Here is a 12,865-nt window from a genome sequence, read left to right on the forward strand (position 1 = left end):
AATTTCTAGGGAACAAGCTCCACATGTCCTTTTTCAAATCTGTACACTTTCCCAAAAGTGACATGTCAAGCAGTGAAGTATAAAAATGAAACATTTTTTCCAAAATTCTATGGCTTGAAAAACAGATAAGAAGCTGGGCCTTCTTTGGAAAAGCTCTTTAACACATATATTTTTATTTACAAAAAATACCTTGGAGAACATAGTGGAGAGTGGGGAGGCAGAGACAGAACAAGGGTAACTAAGAAAACTGAAAAAAGAAAATTGCTTAGAATCCTAACAATAGTTAAGTGATACAAAATTTTAGACAGGATCTAACCAAAAACAGCTGCCAGATCGTTGGTGCTTCCTAGAGAAGTAAGAAATAGAAGGTTAGGGAAGAGAGAAGAAATCTGAACATGATAAAATAATTTACTTGCTAGTAACTGAGTAAAACGTTCTGTTTACTTAGATACAAAGTAATGACTGAAAATTTAAGAATGTGGATAAAACTGCTTGATTAATCATCATATTAAAACAGAACACAGGTTATCAAAGTCCTTAAGAGAAAATGTGTGGGAGGAGACGAGGAGGGAAAGTAAAAGAGGGAGATGAGAGAATGAGAACAGATCGAGTGATGAAACAGGTTAATAACTGTAACAACGGATGTAAATACCCTCAATTCAAACCTCAAAAATATGTGACATCTCTCAATTACACAAACACACACACACACACAAATGTGACATCTCAATTATACTGATGAAGAGATACAGCCAAAGTAAATAAGGTAAAATTGTTGGCTGGGGCAAAGATTCATCAATCAAATGTACACTGGTTACAAAAGTAATCTCAGATAAAGTGGGAGTTGGGGAAAAAATCTTAAATGGGATTTAAAAGATAAGAAAAATATGCAATATAATTACCAAGAAAGACAAGATCTTAAACTTCGATGCATACATCAAAACACATCAAGGTGCAACTATTAAAACTAAAAGGACAATCAGAAAAACTACAGCAGCAGCAGGAGGCTGTAAATTCAATATCAACTTTACAACAAGACTGGAAGACAGGCTCCTTGAGAAATAAAAGCACAGTGCTGAATGCCTTACCGCACACTGAGCTCCACGTCCCCCCAAAAAGGAAGTATTTTTTTTAATCTTATGAACAGTTTTTGTGAACATCAGAAATAATATACTTTAAAAGACCAGAACATTCGTTCACTATGGTTTGAAATCTGAATGCAGTAAAACCAGGCAAATTTTACACGATTTTAAAACCAAAAAACAATGTTCTTATAAACTAATTATTAGGTCAAAAATAAAATAACCTAATACTGCTCATCAGTATAACTCTGGGGTATAACCAAAATAGTGACCAAAGAGCAATCCCGTAAGCTGAGGTCATTTTTGGTTTTGTTTTGTTTTGCTTTTTAAATTAAAATAAAGAACAAAGCATGTAGTTTGGTGGCTGGCCAAGCTTACCTTTTGACCTTCTAGAGCTCTGGGTTCAAATCCTGCCTCCAACACTTGTTATCTGGCCTTAAACAAGTTACTTAATCATTCCAAGCCTCAGCTTCATTTGTAAAAGGGGAATAATATCTACACCTCACATAATCCTGTGAGGATTTAAGTGATTAGCACTTTTCTTGGCACATAATAACCTGTGCCATTACTCTACAAATGGAAACCTTATGCAAGAAAAACATACCAAAAAACATACCAAAAAAAGAAATAATTTGAATACAAATAGAAGAAAAATACATTTAAAAAAGAAAAATTAATCTAAAAGCTGTTTTTCCTTTTAAAATGACCCATAAAAAAATTAAACCTTTGGTAGTAATAATCAATAAAATTAGAAACACAAATGGAATTTCTCCACTTGAATGATAACAGAATATTAAGAATAACAGTATGATGGAAGTGAATAATATATAACTGAACATGTAAAGTAGATAGTTACACATGAATGATTTTCTACAAAGAGATAAAATATAAGGAAACATAAAAATCCTAAGTAAAAATAAACAAATAAACAAACCAAAAGCCTACTGAAACTACTAAGCTTAGAAGCCTGGACTAATGCAAAACCTTCCTTCTGTTTCTCTCCTATCTCCACTGCAAGTCCTTCTCCACTCAGCAGCCAGAGTGCCTGTGTCGCAACCACCCGTGCCCTTTCCAATGGCCACTCCCCAGGCCTGACCTCCCACCACTCTTCCCCTGGTGCACTGGGCGCATCACTGTGGTCTTCGGCTCCCTGAAGGCTTTACACTCTGTTCCAGCTCAGAGCCTCCGCACATGGCCTTCTCTGCTCTTAGTGGCCTCCCCATCTCTCTGCCTGGCTATTTCCCTCCCACCACAGAGGCCTCCCTTACGCCCCACACTTCATTTAAATCAAGTTCCCAAATATATTCTTCCATAGAACCCTTTCTCAGCATTTACTACAATTTAAACCTGTATACTATCTGCTTGACTGTCTAATATTGGTCTCCTCAAGCAGATGTTTCTTTCCTTCCAACGCATCCCTAACGCATGGCATACAGAAGGTATTCAGTAAATATTTGCCAAATGAATGATGAGAGTGATGAAGCTAAAATACAAAAAAAATTTAAAAAAAACAGAAACCAACACATGAAGGCCTTTTATACCCTACTGTTCTGAGGGTAAGAGAAGCCCAAAGAAGAGCTTTAAATAGAATGACATAATCAAACACATATCTAACTCAGCAACAGCAGGCACGTCAAACACATGACAAGAATGCCCTTTTCCCTCCTGCAAACGTAACAGACATTCTTAAAGATACTCTTTCTCTGCTGAACTCAAATCAGGCCTCAGAATGCCTACTGGGGCAGACTTCCAGGAAGGCACAGCCAGTCAGTTAGCATGGCCCAAGGGATGAAACCTGATCACAGCCCAGAACCCCAAAGGTCTAGTATAAATACACTGAAGACTAATCATCTATTTTGCTTTATTTTATTTTCTAATGAACTATTTTAAAAATGAAGGGGCCGAATGTTCCATGTAGAACATTAGGTTAAAAAAGAAAACCCTGATGTGATAGTGATCCAACTTTTAGCAACAGTACTTTTCAAAATCCTAAAATAGGAACCATACAATAGTACCTTGTTTTTAAAAATATTTCTTTTGCTTACTTTTAATTAAGGCTATATTCACAGTCAGCCAATGATTAAAGAATATTTTTGCCCCATTACCACTTGACTTTCATATTGGAAGCAAGGGCATGGATTTTTAGATCAAGCCTCCATACATTCCAGAATAAGTATCTCAATTATATCACCTAGTACTGATGCCAAGTGTACAGTTGCTACTAAATGCAGCTGGGCTAAGCATACAAAAGGTACTTTTAAATCGTGGACCCTGGTCAGAGACTTATTCTCCAATTTCCAAGGCCTTACCTGAGATAATGAAGCTAGATTTCAATAATGGGGACAGAAAACTCAAGTCATAAATATATCCATTTATTCACCATTCAATTCGCCCAACGGCTATGTTTACCTTCTTGCGTACTCCTTCTTGGGTGCTGGACAGCTTGAGCAAAACAGGAGGAAGGAATTTAGATATAATATTCTGTAATTGTTCATCTGTTTCAGCATGGCCAAGTCGTAAAAAGACCCGTTCAAGCTGATCTATAATATAAAAAGAAAAAAAAGGAGAGCTTAGCAAATCAAACACAACTGAAACTAACTACTTTTACAGCTTAACCCACTTTTCTGTACTGCAGATCCTTCAGTCAGAACTTTAACCATAGCTAGCTTGTATGCAAATAATTTTGACACACCTATGGAACAAGACTAAAAAGGTTTACTAGCTAACTATACTGTCCTGTCATTTAGCTTCTAGAAGAGAGGAAAACAAAGCCAAGAATAATAAATGTCTCTCCTACATTCAAAGTTATTCCATTTTCCTAAAAGAACTGAATACCAGAAAAGATACAAACATTTTGAAATCTTCTAGACTTATAGCAGAGTGAGGCAGGAGAACTTAAATCAGGCACCAGGGATAATATCTTTGGTGAAACCATCTTACTGACGAAGCTTCTCCAAAGACAGAATGACTGCCCATTACTGTGCTGGGATTAGCTAACCACAATGTGAGAGACAAAATTTCCACCAAGAAAGCCACTGAGAGAGAAATATGTTAATTCCGTGGGGGTACTCTCGGCAAAATCCAAGCTGCGATAAAATAAGGAACAAGCAACCAATACACTCAGCGCTCGTCTCTTCAGCCAACACACTGCAGGGGAGGGCAGGGGAGGGGGCAGAGGAGAGAGAGGAACCTGCCAATGGCAAACAGCTAGATATTTGATTTTTGATTTGTTTAATTACTGTTAAATTTTTAGGTGTTATTATGATATCATGGTTGATTGTTTTTTAAAAGTTCTTACAAAAATAATCAGTAGTGATTAGGGAGCCTTCCAAGGGGCTGGAAATGTCCTGTGTCTCAAACTGAGCGACATACACATTTATGAAACTTCGCAAGCGCTACATTTCATACTTCTACTACATCTACCTCAATTTTCAGATTTATTTAAAAATGAAAAACAAAAAAAATGTAAAAGAGTTCTTATTTTTCAAAGATAAAGACTGAAATATCTACAGGTAAAATAATAGTTACTTAAATCTACATCAAATAATCGGGTGTACTGGAAATCTGCTGAGAGAGTAAATTTCAGATGTTCTCGCCAAATAAAAGGTAACCGTGAGAAAAAGATGTGTCAATTAACTTAACTGAAGTAATTTCATTATGTATATGTGTATCAAACTATAATGTACACCTTAAATATATACAATTATTTCAAAAAGTAAAAATAAATTTAAAAAGTCATGGCCTCATTTAGGTCCTCATGTAAAGATAAATAATTGGGGTGTGGGAGGAGGAATAAGGAGGGGGCCATATAAATGAAATCAAGATTGGTCACTAATTGATAACTGTTCAAGCTACATGATAAGACACTGAGAATCTGTACTTGTATATCTGCCTGAAATTTTCCAGAGTAATTTTTAAAGGAAGACACACACATACAGATAGAGATACACAGATGTATACATATGCATCTCCAGAGGGCCTAGAAGCAATGACAGCCTGGCACAACCTGGCAGCAACAAGCACACCCAGCACCCAGATCTTGGTTTTTAATCACCATCCTCCAATAAAAGGAATCAGGCTCTTGGAGAAATGGCTGATTCTAGGGCTGGGGCAGGGAAGAGAACAAGATGAACCTGAAGCATCCTGCAGTGCCAGAAAGGAATTGGGGCGTGGAGTAAGTCAAAGGGATACAGGAACCACCCTGAAAGAGCCCCATTATGGCCAAGGCCAGGACAAGTCTGAGGAACAAAGTAAATAACATAGTATTGAATTCTAATCCAAAGTATAAAATAAATCTACGTGAGTCCATAATATAAATGACTGAATGATTAAATGCACTGGGGGAATGAAACAAGTCTCTCTTACAGAATCCTAAATAAGACATGCAGATACGCCTCCAGGAGGTAGAGCTTAATTCCTGCCTCTACCCACCCCTGGAGGGTAGACTAGATTTAGTGATTTGCTTCCAAAGGACAGAAGAGGAAAAGAGGAAAATGTTACCTCTACAGGGCTGAAACCTGATAAATACTCTCTTAACCAAGTGACCAAAGCTCACATCACCAGTGACGCCATGTGGGTATCGTGACCCCTCACTTGACAAGAAGGGCACTTCACCCCTGTGGCAGTCCTTCCAAAAACTCATAAGCATGAGTAAAACAAGCCAACAAAAACACCAAATCAAAATGCCTTCTACGTGATACCTGGCTGGTACTGCTCAAGACTTCCAAGATCATGAAAAACAAAGAATGGCCAAGAAACTGTCACAGACCAGAGGAGTCTGGGGAGAGAGATGTGACAACTCAGTGCAGCGCAGTGCCCTGGACTGGATCCCGGGACAGAAAGAGGACAGAAAGTGGAACAACTGGTGAAAGCCACACGGAGTCTCAAGTTTAGCTTAATAATAATGTTAATAAAATGTATTAATAAAAAAGGAAGGGAGGGAGGAAAGGCAGGCAGGCCGACCCTGAGGGACTACCAGACCAGACGCTTGCATCGGCGAACAGCTGAGTACCACTGTAGCAGGAGCCGTCAGGAGCAGGGGGTGCAACCCACAGCCTCCGTGGCAGCAGCAGCAAGGGGTCTCTGCCCTAGCGCCCTCGAGGTCTTAGACAGCGGAAACTGCCTACAGATTTTATTTAGCTACAGAAACTTAGAAGAATTGTTCAGAAGGCAGAAAGTTAAATTCTTCCTAACAAACTGACCTGGAGAATCTGTGCCAAAGGCTTAAAAAACCAAGAGATATCTGGTCCCTTTCCTTTTTCATACAATCATGTGGGTGCTTCCCATGCTTGCCCAGCACAGCACCAGACACTCTCTCTCCTCCCTCACTAGAAGGGAAAACGTAACATCCTCAACACAGTCAAATTATTTAGGACAGGCATGTGGGAGTTGAGAGGAAGGGCACCAAACATCACGTGGGGGTCCGCGTCACACAGGCCAAGCACACCCGAGGAGGAGGCAAAGCCTCTGCACCCTTGCAGGAGATCTTGAGAAACACAGTGATACTTTATTTTTTTTTTTAACAGACTTTTTTTTTTTTTGTAGCGGGGAAGTAATTAGGTTTTTTTTTTTTAGAGGAGGTGCTGGGGCTTGAACCGAGGAACTCATGCGTGCTAAGCATACGCTCCACCCCTTGAGCTACACCCTTCCCCCAGCGATACTTTAAATAAATGATCATCAGCATGTTCAAGCTTTATGAAAAGATACGTAAATACAAGTGCAGATATAGTCGACCACTACAATTTTCAGCCTATCAAAGTTAGCAAAACAAAGGGCAAAGATGTATGGTGCCTGAATCCTGCTGTTAGAGGCACAGAAAGGACATGAACCCTGTGCCTCTACCTCGACCCTGGAAACTGAGCCCCGGGAGGTGCCAACCCAAATCAGGCCTATGCCCCAAACGTGTCTATTCAGGAACAAGAAGGGATGTAACCAAAAGTTCTGAGAAGGGAAAAGGAATCTAAAACTTCAGTTCACCTTTCACAAAGACTCAGTTGTTCATGTTCGGTTGTAGGAACTGAGACCCTCCAGGGGGTCAACGACAAACGACAAACTTTACATTAGAGTCAGGAGCATGTTTCAGCCTCTCCACAATTTCCACGTTATTTATCTTAATCCAATTCATATCAAATTAATTTCACTTATTAGAACATTAAAGGCATTACCCTCAGATGATCGCCGTTAAATGTGGGGGATATATTCTGAACTACTATTCTTTTCCTATTCATATACTAACATTATATGAACCATAAAACTGGAATATGACACATACTATTTTATAGTTTGCCTTTTCCTTTCCTTTTAATTAACACAAGTACATTATCTAAAACCCTTGGAGCAATGCATCTCTCAGGACTTTTCAGATTTTTGAATTAAAATAAAGTGTACATGCTGTGTATTTCAAATAACCCTATCCACCCTGTGCGTTCCAGGGCGGTACCTATAATTAAATACATCCAGATTTCTGCAATAAAACAGAGGGACGCTCACACTAAGTGGGAAGGTCAAAGATCACAAAGAACCTCATAACCATTCAGGTCAGGTTTTAATACCAAAAGAACTACACCAAAAAAGTCTCGATACATATAAAACTTTAAATATCTTTCCATAGCACTAAACAAAGATCTAATTGTAATGGCAACTTTGTCTATAGAAGAATGATTTAGTTAACTCCCCCTCTACTGGTGCTATTGTCAGATTTATAGCACCACCACCGATGATCCAAAGAACATCCTTATCCATGTGGATCTGTGCACTGAGATGGGCTTCATGAGCTAAGCCCCTAGAAATGGAACCACTCAGTCGAAGTTTAATAGATTCGGGGAAAATGCCCTTCAAAAGGCTGTGCTCATTTACACCGCCAGCAGTATGTGTAATTAGCAATCCCCTATATCCACGCCTACACAGAGGGACTGTAAGTAATCATCTTAGCTGAACATGATAGGTGAAAAAAGAACACACTGCTCTTTTATGTCTATTATTGAGGCAAAGTATCCCTCAAATATTTATTGCTCATTTGAAAGATCTTCTTCAGCAAGTTACTCATCATTCTTTTGAGTTACTGACTTCTAAAAGCTTTTATGCAATATCCCCCTGTTCTCCCATACACCACAAATACTTCTTTCCTAGTATGCCTTGTGACTGACTCTAGGCACTTTGTTTCCTTTCATATCTAAGTTTTTAAATATAAATTTACCCTTCCTTCCGTTTATGGCTTCTGAGTTTCTAGCCATGTTTAGAAATGCCTTTTTAACTCTAAGAGTATAAAAAGTATTATATTCTGCAGGAAAGAGTTAACCCAGCAGGCCTGAGACGGCTATCCTTTTACAAGGCTTTGTTTGACAAGGCTGGCCCCTGACTGGCATCTGGAAACTTGGATTTCAGGAAGGTTCCCACCACTCCCACAGCTGATGAGAGTGACTCGTTGTGCCTAAGCTGTCTGTACAGACCACATGGTTTATGCTCAGCATGTGCTTTCCTCCTGAGAATCTGGAGTTTTGGTACATCTTAGGCAGAGGTGGTACCAATGTGACCAGCACCAAATAAAAACCCTTGGTGATGAGTCTCTAATGAACATCCCTGGCAGACAACATTCCACACACGCTGTCGCAACTCACTGTTGGAGGAATTAAGCACGTCCTATGTGACTCAACTGGGAGAGGACTCTTGGAAGCTTGCATCTGGTTTTCTCCAGACTCCGCCCCATGTGCCTTTTCCCTTTGCTTATTTTGCCTGTTAACATTTCACTGTAATAAATATTAGCCACAATCACAAATATATGCAGAGTCCTGAACCTAGGGGTGGTCTTGGAAATCCTGACATACATATTTATCTATGTTTTCTTCTAGCACTGAAGATTTTCCTTTCTGCATTCAAGTCTTTAATCCTGCTGGAATTTCTTTTGGCACATGAAGGGATGTAAGTCTTTTGTGAGTTTTTTAAGTCTTTTTCATTGTGCAATAAAACATTTAGAAAAATGTACAAAACACACGTGTACAGTTTAATGAGTTATTATAAACACCTATGTAACTACTGTCCAAGTCAAGAAAAAAAATTAATTCTGAAACCTGTACAAAGAAAGATTTCTACTAGACCTGGAGTTGGTGAGGGCTGAAAGACTGTTTAACATAAAAAAAAACAAAAAAACAAAAAAAAACCCAGTGAGTTTTAAGGACTTACCTAAGGTCACAGAGCTAATTAGCAGCAGAGCAAGAATGAGAATGGGGTCTTCTGACCTCAATCTAAAATTTTTGGCTACCCATGCAGCCGTCCACAAGGATGACCCTACACTTTATACAGCTCTATCTCTGTACATTGCACCTTAAATCAGGAGCTCTGCTTAAGAGAATCACCAAACTGCATAAGAATTTGCCTCATTCAGGTGGTATTTATGACAGTGGAAAAACGTACAAATTCAAAGGTCAGGAAACACCAGAGAAAGCTCATTACTATGAATAAGAAGCTAAGACCAAATGTGTAAATTCTAATTCATCCTTCCTTCTTTCCTTCTCCCTGCTCTCCTAAATCTTCTCCCCCTCAAGGCCCAGCACCCTGTGACCTCCACTGGGAAGCACTAACTCCCCCATCTGGATCACTCATTCACTCACGCACCCATGTAAGTAGGTACTGAGGCCCTGTATGTGCCAGAGCCCGGTGGTCACAGGTCTAGAGTAAAGAAGGAAGTGGGAGGCTGGTGTCCAGGTTTAGTCTACATGTGCTTGGTAGGTGCAGCAGAAAGAAAAGAGCAGAAGGCCTGGGACAGACTGCTCAAGACAACAGCACTCAAAGACGGAGGAAGGAGAGTCTGAAAGGGGGAAGAACAGGCAACAGACAAAAACAGGAAGAAAACTGGGTACGGGGTCAGAAGAACTAATGAAAGAAAAAAACGGACTAGTCAGGAAGAACTGGGAAAAGTCTGTTTGCCCAGCTAGGAAATAAATTCCTAAAATCCCCCTGCAGGTAAATGAATGACATGAATGTAAAAAGCAAGACTTTAAAGCTTCTGAAAGAAAACTGAGAAGGGAAATTTAAAATTCAAGCACAAAGCATAAAAGACTAATAGGTTTAAGATTTTTAAATATCATAAAACACACTATAAAGTAAAAAGCTATAAATAGCCATAATGTTTCTAAACAAAAAGGAAATGGATACAGAACATACTTTAAAAATTCCCGCAAATCAAGAAGACACAAATTAACTCATATTTTTTTAATGGACAAAGAATATAAGCAGGCAATTCAGAGATGAGTCATATATTTAATAACACATGAAAAGAGGCTCAATCACACCGATCAGGAATATGCAAAATTAACACAACAATGAGATACAATTACGTACCCTTCACGTTAGAAAAACTCTTCAAATGTTGGCAAAGACTGGAAGCCAACCAAGAGGAACTCAGGCTCACTGCTGATATGATCTCTGGAGAACAAACCTCCAGCTCAGTTGTCTCTAGTTTAGTGAAACAGGCGCACCCCCTTGAACCTGGCACGCCTACTCCAGGGGGGCACACTCCAGAGCAGTGCCAGTCAAAGTAGCCCCGTTGCAAACTGCCACCAGCCCTCAAAGAGAGAAGGAACACTTCTTTCTGCACTGAGAGTCTTACCAGGATAAGAAACGTTAAATAAATCAACAGTGAGAGTTGATTTACGTTCTGCCACACATTCCCTATTTGCAAGAGGTAGTTCCTCAGTCCTTAGACCACACTTCATGTTTCACTGTCCTGGAGAACAACTCCCAGAGAAAGACAAGCACAAGGACACCTGGCAGAAACTGCCCATGGCCCCAGGGTCAGGAAGAGCAAATAAAATAAAGGAAATAATCTAAATGGCGGTCAACAGGAAAATGGATTATTAAAAACGTGGCAGAACGATGAAAATACACAAGTCACATGTCACACGGACCAACATGACAATATCTTAAAAACTAAGATGAAACAAAGAAAGCAAGTTGCAGAGGGTTATATATATTATGGTTCCACTCATGTCAAGTTTGTAAATGCAATAAATCTATTGCTTACGAAACATACAGCACAGGGACCACAGCCCCTGGTCAAGGAGGTAAGAGGGGAGAAGGGAGGGGAGAGGAGAGGGAAAAAAAAGAAGAAAAAGAATTTGTAAGGGTTAACACAGGGAGCCTGAATTGTACTGGTGATGTTTACTTCTTTAAATAACAAAAGACCTGAAGCAAATAGCAAAAGTTGTACAGATTTGACAAAGATGAGAGGGACTACGTAAGTGTTCCTAAGAGTATTCTCTATACTTCTCTTCATACTTGAAATATTTCATTATGTAAAAAATAACATATACACCATAATTTTGCTTTATGATACTGTATAAAAAGGAGAAGAAAATACATCAGTAATTTTTCTTTTCTATATTTTAATGTACTTTTCAAATATTCTACAGTAAAAATAGATTTCTTTTTAGGGAAAATAATACACAGAGCAGATTTTTTAAAAGAATCTATGTTTTAAGGATAAATTTAAATCACAGAATTTTAAAACTTGAAAGGAGCTTTAAAGACTATGGAAGAACAAAAATAAGAACATTTACTGATGGGCATGCAAAATGGTAGAGCCACTTTGGAAAACTAAACACGCTCTCATAGAATCAATCCGGCAACCGCACTCCATGGCATTTACCCAAAGGAGTTGAAAACCTATGTTCACATGAAGACCTGCACACAGATGTTTATAGCAGTTTTATTCATAATCACAACACTTGAAAGCAAACAAGATGTCCTTCAGTAGGTGAATGGATAAACAAACTGGTCCCTACAGACAAAGGAATATTACTCAGTACTAAAAAGAAATGAGCTGTCAAAGCATGAAAAGACATGGAGGAACCTTAAAGGCATAGTACTAAGTGGAAGAAGCCAATCTGAAAAGGCTACATATCATATGATTCTTACTACCCGACATTCTGGAAAAGGCACAACTATGCAGACAGTAAAAAGATCAGTGGTTCCAGGGGGGAAGGGAAGGGAGTGAAAACGAACAGCACAGAGGATTTTGGGGGCAGTGAAAACACTCTGTCTGATACTGTAAGGGGGATATATGTCCTTATACATCTGTCCAGACCCACAGAACAAACAACACCTACAGTGAACCATAATGTCAACTAGGGATGTGGGGTAATTATGACGCACCAGTGTGCGTTCATCCTTGGTCAAACAGGTACCACTGTGAGCGATGTGGATAATGAGGGCAGCTATACAACTGTCAGGGCAAGAGGTATGTGGGAAATCCCTGTGCCTCCCTGTCAATTCTGTTGTAAATCTAAAAGTGCTCTTTAAAAAAAAATAGCCTTTAAAAAAACATTCAGTCTCAGAAACATTCCAGAAACACTGAAACTCTTAAATTCCAAAACAAACAAAAAAACAATTTCCAGTTTAGCGTATGTCAGCATTAAATTCACATAGAAAAAAAAAACTACTGGGAATAACTATGTTTATTTACTTTCCATTAAATAATTCTCTAATTCATACTATTCACCTGTCTTTAATTTCACTATCTAAAGCAAAAGAAGGGAACCTTCCTTCTACCCCTCAAGGAAGAAGTAACCAGTAAAGGTTTACGGACTTCACTTCAGTACCACTGATCATTAGCCACTGAGAATTCTGAAAACATATAATTATTCCTGAGAAATAAAACTCCCCACATAAATCATTCTTCGTATCTCTCCAAAAAATACAGCTTTGATTTCTGAGCCAAGGAGAAAAGGCCCTTTTCTCACAAGATTAGAAAAGGCAAATATACTGGCTTTTCATTCACATCATCACTT

General features: G+C 38.9%; 1 protein-coding gene across 4 annotated transcripts in view; it reads right to left on the reverse strand.

The window, feature by feature from the left end:
* ECPAS (Ecm29 proteasome adaptor and scaffold) overlaps nt 1-12,865 on the reverse strand; it is a 90,320-nt gene that overhangs the window by 64,068 nt on the left and 13,387 nt on the right. For all 4 annotated transcript variants that reach the window (XM_032478172.1, XM_032478176.1, XM_032478174.1 and 1 more), the window contains one exon: nt 3,492-3,622. In XM_032478172.1, coding sequence (XP_032334063.1) covers nt 3,492-3,622 — 131 coding nt within the window. The remainder of the gene's footprint in view (nt 1-3,491; nt 3,623-12,865) is intronic.

The sequence above is a fragment of the Camelus ferus genome, chromosome 4 (genome assembly GCF_009834535.1).
Source record: "Camelus ferus isolate YT-003-E chromosome 4, BCGSAC_Cfer_1.0, whole genome shotgun sequence".
NCBI classification, from domain to species: domain Eukaryota; kingdom Metazoa; phylum Chordata; class Mammalia; order Artiodactyla; family Camelidae; genus Camelus; species Camelus ferus.